The sequence below is a fragment of the Phyllobates terribilis genome, unplaced genomic scaffold (genome assembly GCF_046119375.1).
Source record: "Phyllobates terribilis strain yellow unplaced genomic scaffold, ASM4611937v1 Scaffold_3__8_contigs__length_932513732, whole genome shotgun sequence".
NCBI classification, from domain to species: domain Eukaryota; kingdom Metazoa; phylum Chordata; class Amphibia; order Anura; family Dendrobatidae; genus Phyllobates; species Phyllobates terribilis.
The window spans coordinates 521,283,452-521,291,864 of record NW_027362763.1 but is presented as its reverse complement, the minus strand read 5'-3'; the positions used below and the strand labels follow the sequence as shown (position 1 = coordinate 521,291,864).

Here is an 8,413-nt window from a genome sequence, read left to right as displayed (position 1 = left end):
TTCAGGCATAAATTGCTTAGAAAAGTTGCAAAATTCTTGCACAACCAGTAGTTGCGCAGAAATTTTGTGACATTTGACATTTTCACTCTAGTTTTTACCAGCTCCACCAAAAGGGGCCACAAGTTGTCTAATTCATGACTAACTATGGCGTTCCTCATGGCAGAAATGATACTCCGGGTAGAGACTGGAGTAAGATTTCTGGCGCAGTTCACGGAGGTGAATGCCACTCATTAGATGCTCCTGATTTATTAAGATGAGTGCGCCTCCTAATGAATCGGGAGCATCTGACTCCATCACTTCGCGTCGCCAACACCAGTGTGAAAATCACTGGTCTTGAAGAATTGGGCCAATGTAGCAAATTATCAGAACAAAAAAACTTTTTGGCTTACAGAGAATGTGTATGTAATTGTAGCAAAATCTCAGCTGTGAAAAGTATTTGGTCTGCAGGTTTTCACCCCATGGATATAAACAAGTACCTCTATACACTTACTGCAAGCAGAGATCTTTGAAATGTTGAGGACTTAATTCAAAGCATATCAGAAATAACTTTTCATTGTACAAAGAATTAACTTTATTTATATAAAACTACAAACATATTAAAAACTTTCTAAAATGTGTCATACATTTGTCTTGTCACCAGTTAAATCTTTACTTATAATCATATTTATGGGGCAGCATTACAGCTTTGCACAACCTCTAGGTTGTACGTAGCCATAATAAGGCACCCATAGACTTGTATGGGACCTTAGGATGCCTCCATATACCAGTTCTCATGTTTAGTATTGAACAGGTCATAATAGGTTATCATGGCATTATTCTCGAAAGAAAGTTTTGGTTTATGGGTCTACACTTCCCGTTGTGCTGAAGCTTGTTGGACTACAATATGCTATTGTATGATCACATAGCATGAATAACTGCAAGAATTGTTTCAAAGGGGAATTATATTCTTACATTTTAATGGTCCAAAACTTAATATTTCCAAAAAATATTCATTACTTACCCTGTGCTACTACAGCTCTAACTCTGTTGGTTCTCACTGGTCTTTGTTGATATGCCTGCGTTGGTGACTTTACGACTACAGTAATTGACCGCTGCAGCTAATCACTGGGCACAATGGTCATGTCTAGGCAGACTGTTCAAGGTTTGTAATGCTCCTGAACAGTGCAATAGTCAAAACTAGGGCTTCCCAAAATTCAACACGCTGGCATCTAGAGAGGATATATTTACCCCGAAATGGCTGTTCAAACTAGGCACGTACAAACCCGGGAAACAATTTATCAAGATCAGCGTTGTTCACACCAGTCTTTATGAGAAGGTGTGCCGGAGTCAGACACTCCTCATTCATTAAGAGGCACTCACCTCTTAATGGATCAGGTACATATGAAAAACGCGCCACACCACAAATCTTACTCCAGTCCTTGAAGATTTGTGACATAAGTAACACCACAGTTAATCATGAATTAGACGAGCCGTGGTGTCCCAACTCTGCCCATTTTTTTTGCACAAATTTTTAGATGTTCTTCTTTTCAGCTATAGCCAATATGCACTGTAAACTCAATTCTAGGGTATGGGTGCATTTGGCTCACAGAAGATATATTACTAGATATAATTGCAGAAAATTCATGCGTTACTAAACCTTGATACTAATTTTTTATATTTTTTGTCATCTTAAGTGAAAGTAAATCAGTGATTGTTCTGGTTCTGAAACTCCCACCTATTGCTAAAAAAAAAAACAGGTGATGTGTGCAGCTCAGGAGACAGGTGCACAGTGCTTGTGTGAGCATAGATCAGAGTACGGAAAGGATAGACTTTCTATTGAATCCAGACTCTGATCTCTGTGCCCGCTCAGGCAGCAGTTGTGTGCTCCTGTCTTCTGAGCGGTGCACTTTAAGTTTTTTTTAAAGAAATCGGTAGGGGTTCGGGTGTGGAGTTAAAAGGATAAAAAAATAGTAGAAATATTTTGCTGAAAGTTTAGTTATTCTTTAAATTAATTCAAGATAAACACAACGTTGACAAGGGCTTGTCTAAAACTAAAAACCTGCCATGCTGACGTACTGTCACCCCCACGTAACCAGCGCCGGCATCTCAGTGCCTGCATCATCACTGGAAGTGTTCTCGTATCATGAGATTGTGTAAAGAAATGTTCTTTAAAGGGGTATTCCCATCTCCAAGATCCTATTCAAAAGTGTAGTAGGTGTAATAATAATAATATTAGCAAATACCTTCAATTAGAATTGTACTATAGTTTTTCTGATTTGCTATGTCTCTTTCCTCGTGTGCAGGCATTGCAGGACCTTAGGTATCTATGGTTACAACCACTGATATAGCGACAGTTAGCTAGTTGCTAGTGGTCATAACCATGCGTACCTAAGGTCCTGCAATGCCTACACATGAGGAAAGAGACATAGCTAATCAGAATAAATATACTACATTTCTAATTGGAGGTATTTGCTAATATTATTATTACTACACCTACTACATATCGGGATAGGAACTTGGAGATGGAAATAGCCCTTTCACATGTGCAGAAGTCCAGTAACAGGGGTCATACCAAAGTCATGCCAACAAAGTCCAGGCTAATTAATACATTTTGAGCAGGCCTTTTGACCATCCAAATGCTAAAACTGAGCACCTGTTTGATGTAGCACAGGTAATAAGCATTATAGGTTGATGCTTTATCAGAAGAGGTAACCCAATGCCTTCTGTAGTAAGCAGAATGAAAAGTTCTTTGGGGTATGGGTTGAAGTTTGCTACACAAAACACACTAATTGGGCTTACAACTCTCATAAATAACTAGAGAGAAATGTTTTGAGCTGTAAAATTTCAGAAACTGAGAAATTTGTGTTATGGAAGAAACTAAGAGCAGTAAGAAGTTCAATGTCCTTCACACGGGCTACATGCAGCTGATAAAGTTCTTCAATCCATTTTATATCTTTATGCTCCTGTAAAGAAATAGAGAAACCCAATAAGCACATAATATCCCAAGAAATTCTATCATTTTAAGAATGTAAGAAAAAAATATGCATTTTAGATATTTTATATTAAAGTAAAAGAACAAATGATCCCTGTATAAATAGTTAAAGAAGCCCTTGCTTGAACTTTTTTTTCTAAATCTATGTATATGTGTATGTAGTGTGTGTTAATATACTCACTGTGCTCTGGTATCCAGCACCATTCTGACTTCCGGCTCTTCAGATTCTCAGAGTCTATGGATGACCCACAAATGCTTTTACAATGTAAGTCTATGGAGTGTCAGAATGAGGCTCCATAGACTTATATTGTAAGGGCACATTCACACTATCAGTATGTGGTCAGTATTTTAACATCAGTATTTGTAAGCCAAAAAAAGGAATGGATTAAAAATACAGAAGTGGTGACGTGTTTCTAGTATACTTTTCCTCTGCTTGTTCCACTCCAGCTTTTGGCTTAATAATACGGACGTAACATACTGACCAGATACTTTATGTGTGAACGTGGCCTAAGAGAGAATTCCGGCTCACACATAGACCAGAGTGTGATCCAGATAGTCTGAAGAGCGGCGCGACACTGGATACTGGAGAAGACAACATGAAGGCTACGTTCATACAATGAGCTATTGTTGAGTTTTTGATGTAGCAGAATTTTTGTACCATTTCTGCACCTATTATTCAAATTAGGTTACTTGCATTTTTTCATGCACTACACTATAAATCTCATCCACTTTGTTGGAACTATAAGATGTTGCATTTTTGACGCAGCTAAAACATACAGCATCAAAAACTCACCAAAAGCTCATTGTGGGCACACAGCCTAAGTGAATATATTAACGCATATTACACTATATACATGGACTTGTTAATGGTTTCACACAAGAATGACTCTGATGCAATGATTATAGATCCCCGTGAAGCCATTTAGTTCAGGTCATTAGATCCATGGACTGACTGGAATTTGAGCCCATAATACAGCAATACAGGTGTGAAATTGAAAAAATGGCCTCATGGTCAAATATAGTCAACAATTAATTGGCTCGCTTTACAGACCTACCCAATTCTCTCCCTCAGCAGAATTAGGAGGGACATCATTGTGGGAGGTCACCCAGACCAGTACCAATTAAAGAGAATCTGTCAGCAGGATTTCACACCCCAAACTATTTATAGGTCCATATAGATCTTTCAAAGTCCAGCAATACCATTTCTGAGAAATCAGGGTTTGAATGGATATGAAAATGAGGCTTAAAAGCAACTGTAGATCTCCGACACTCCAGCTCTATCCCTCGCCCAGCGCCGCCGCCTCCTGCTTGACTGACAGCCTCTATGCTGTGTGACTTCAGGAAAAATAGCTATCAGTCAAGTAGAAAGCGGCGCTGGGTGGGGAATAGAGCTGGAGTGACCGAGGCTTCAGCATATTAGGTCAAACATTGATTTCTCAGTTATTATACTCAGAGTTATCTATGGTGTTACATAGGACTGCAGGTAACATCTACTACATTATCTATACTCAGTTATCACGGTGTTGTGTTATTTTACATGGGATTGCAGGCAACCTCTACTAGATTATTTGTACTTGAAGAGTTATCACTGTTATATGTGGGGTTACATAGGACTGCAAGTAATATCTACTATATTATCTGTACTAAGAGTTCTCACTGTGTTGTCTGTGGTATTACTTAGTACAGCATGTAACACCTATTACATTATCTGTACTCAGAGAGAGCCATCTCTGTGTTATATGTTGTGTTACATCGGACTGCAGGTGTCATCTACCACGTCTGTATGCAAAGGGTTGTCATTGTTATCTATGCTTTTACATAGGTCTGCAGGTAACATCCACTATATTATCTGTAGTCAGAGTTATTCCTGTTATTTGTAGTGTTACATAGGACTGCGGGTAATGTCTACAACAGTGTTATCACTGATATCTGTGGTGTTATTTAGGACTGGAGATGACAAGATAATGTGCATTTATTTTAGTTACTGTTTTATCTTATAGTGAGAAAGGGGCAGGTAAATGGGCGTGGACCATAGGCGGATTATAATGAGGGCAATCCGGGCGACTGCCCGGGGCCCCGAGCCTCCAGAGGGCCCGCGGCTCTGGGCGGGGTGTCTAATGCCGGATTGCCCTCATTATATGTGCGGGCCGCCACGGCACATACCGGTAGCAGTGGCCGCCGCTACTTCTTCATCGGCCGGGCCAGCACTGCAGCAGTTAACTTCCCTGTGCTGGCCCGGCCGCGTCACTGCTAGGAGACACGGCCCTGTGCGTCATGCAGTGCGCGCCCGGCCTGCAGTGCTGCACCGAAGAGCCTGAGGACTGGAGCCGAGCCGGGGGATGGTGTGTGTGTGTGTGTGTGTGTGTGTGTGTGTGTGTGTGTGTGTGTGTGTATGTGTATGTGTATGTGTATGTATGTGTATTTGTATGTGTTTGTGTGTGGGCAGATGTCATTGTGTGATGTCTGTTTGTGTGTGTGTGGGCAGATGTCATTGTGTGAGGTCTGTGTCTGTGTGTGTGTGTGTGGGCAGATGTCATTGTGTGATGTCTGTTTGTATGTGTGTGTGGGGGGGCAGATGTCATTGTGTGATGTCTGTTTGTGTGTGTGTGTGGGCAGATGTCATTGTGTGATGTCTGTTTGTGTGTGTGTGTATGTCTGTGTGTGTGTGTGGGCAGATGTCATTGTGTGATGTCTGTTTGTATGTGTGTGTGTGGGCAGATGTCATTGTGTGATGTCTGTGTGTGTGTGTGGGCAGATGTCATTGTGTGATGTCTGTGTGTGTGTGTGGGCAGATGTCATTGTGTGATGTCTGTTTGTGTGTGTGGGGGGGGCAGATGTCATTGTGTGATGTCTGTGTGTGGGCAGATGTAATTGTGTGATGTCTGTTTGTATGTGTGTGTGTGGGGGGGCAGATGTCATTGTGTGATGTCTGTGTGTGTGTGGGGGGGGCAGATGTCACTGTGTGATGTCTGTGTGTGTGTGTGGGGGGGCAGATGTCACTGTGTGATGTCTGTGTGTGTGTGTGTGTGTGGGCAGATGTCACTGTGTGATGTCTGTGTGTGTGTGTGTGTGTGTGTGTGTGTGTGTGGGCTGATGTCATTGTGTGATGTCTGTGTGTGTGTGTGTGTGGGCAGATGTCACTGTGTGATGTCTGTGTGTGTGTGTGTGTGGGCTGATGTCATTGTGTGATGTGTGTGTGTGTGTGGGCAGATGTCATTGTGTGATGTCTGTTTGTATGTGTGTGTGTGTGTGGGCAGATGTCATTGTGTGATGTCTGTGTGTGTGTGGGCAGATGTCATTGTGTGATGTCTGTTTGTGTGTGTGTGGGGGGGGGGGCTGATGTCATTGTGTGATGTCTGTGTGTGTGTGTGTGGCCAGATGTCATTGTGTGATGTCTGTTTGTGTGTGTGTTTGTGTGTGTGTGTGTGTGTGTGTGTGGGCAGATGTCATTGCGTGATGTCTGTTTGTGTGTGTGTGTGTGGGCAGATGTCATTGTGTGATGTCTGTTTGTGTGTGTATGTGTGTGTTTGTGGGCAGATGTCAATGTGTGATGTCTGTTTGTGTGTGTGTGTGTGTGTGGGCAGATGTCATTGTGTGATGTCTGTGTGTGTGGGCAGATGTCATTGTGTGATGTCTGTGTCTGTGTGTGTGTGTGTGTGTGTGGGCAGATGTCATTGTGTGATGTCTGTTTGTATGTGTGTGGGGGGGCAGATGTCATTGTGTGATGTCTGTTTGTGTGTGTGTGTGGGCAGATGTCATTGTGTGATGTCTGTTTGTGTGTGTGTGGGCAGATGTCATTGTGTGAGGTCTGTGTCTGTGTGTGTGTGTGTGTGTGTGTGTGTGTGTGTGGGCAGATGTCATTGTGTGATGTCTGTTTGTATGTGTGTGTGGGGGGGCAGATGTCATTGTGTGATGTCTGTTTGTGTGTGTGTGTGGGCAGATGTCATTGTGTGATGTCTGTTTGTGTGTGTGTGTATGTCTGTGTGTGTGTGTGGGCAGATGTCATTGTGTGATGTCTGTTTGTATGTGTGTGTGTGGGCAGATGTCATTGTGTGATGTCTGTGTGTGTGTGTGGGCAGATGTCATTGTGTGATGTCTGTTTGTGTGTGTGTGGGGGGGGGGGCTGATGTCATTGTGTGATGTCTGTGTGTGTGTGTGGCCAGATGTCATTGTGTGATGTCTGTTTGTGTGTGTGTTTGTGTGTGTGTGTGTGTGTGTGTGGGCAGATGTCATTGTGTGATGTCTGTGTGTGGGGGGGGGGCAGATGTCACTGTGTGATGTCTGTGTGTGTGTGGGGGGGGGCAGATGTCACTGTGTGATGTCTGTGTGTGTGTGTGGGGGGGCAGATGTCACTGTGTGATGTCTGTGTGTGTGTGTGTGTGTGGGCAGATGTCACTGTGTGATGTCTGTGTGTGTGTGTGTGTGTGGGCAGATGTCACTGTGTGATGTCTGTGTGTGTGTGTGTGTGTGTGTGTGTGTGTGTGTGTGTGGGCTGATGTCATTGTGTGATGTCTGTGTGTGTGTGTGTGTGTGGGCAGATGTCACTGTGTGATGTCTGTGTGTGTGTGTGTGGGCTGATGTCATTGTGTGATGTGTGTGTGTGTGTGGGCAGATGTCATTGTGTGATGTCTGTTTGTATGTGTGTGTGTGTGTGGGCAGATGTCATTGTGTGATGTCTGTGTGTGTGTGGGCAGATGTCATTGTGTGATGTCTGTTTGTGTGTGTGTGGGGGGGGGGGCTGATGTCATTGTGTGATGTCTGTGTGTGTGTGTGGCCAGATGTCATTGTGTGATGTCTGTTTGTGTGTGTGTTTGTGTGTGTGTGTGTGTGTGGGCAGATGTCATTGCGTGATGTCTGTTTGTGTGTGTGTGTGTGGGCAGATGTCATTGTGTGATGTCTGTTTGTGTGTGTATGTGTGTGTGTTTGTGGGCAGATGTCAATGTGTGATGTCTGTTTGTGTGTGTGTGTGTGGGCAGATGTCATTGTGTGATGTCTGTTTGTGTGTGTGTGTGTGTGTGTGTGTGTGTGTGGGCAGATGTCATTGTGTGATGTCTGTGTGTGTGTGTGGGCAGATGTCATTGTGTGATGTCTGTGTGTGTGTGTGTGTGTAGATGTCATTGTGTGATGTCTGTGTGTGTGTGTGTGGGCAGATGTCATTGTGTGATGTCTGTATGTGTGTGTGTGTGTGTGTGGGCAGATGTCATTGTGTGATGTCTGTATGTGTGTGTGTGTGGGCAGATGTCATTGTGTAATGTCTGTTTGTATGTGTGTGTGTGTGGGCAGATGTCATTGTGTAATGTCTGTTTGTATGTGTGTGTGTGTGGGCAGATGTCATTGTGTGATGTCTGTGTGTGTGTGTGGGCAGATGTCATTGTGTGATGTCTGTTTGTATGTGTGTGTGTGTGTGGGCAGATGTCATTGTGTGATGTCTGTGTGTGTGTG

At 43.2% G+C, this 8,413-nt stretch overlaps 1 protein-coding gene across 1 annotated transcript in view; it reads right to left on the bottom strand.

Moving 5' to 3' along the window:
• Positions 1-2,455: 2,455 nt before the first annotated feature.
• The window catches only part of LOC141257115 (ectonucleotide pyrophosphatase/phosphodiesterase family member 1-like), a 129,885-nt gene continuing 123,927 nt past the window's right edge, over positions 2,456-8,413 (bottom strand). The window contains exon 25 of the mRNA XM_073671259.1: positions 2,456-2,942. Coding sequence (XP_073527360.1) covers positions 2,784-2,942 — 159 coding nt within the window. The 3' untranslated portion in view covers positions 2,456-2,783. The remainder of the gene's footprint in view (positions 2,943-8,413) is intronic.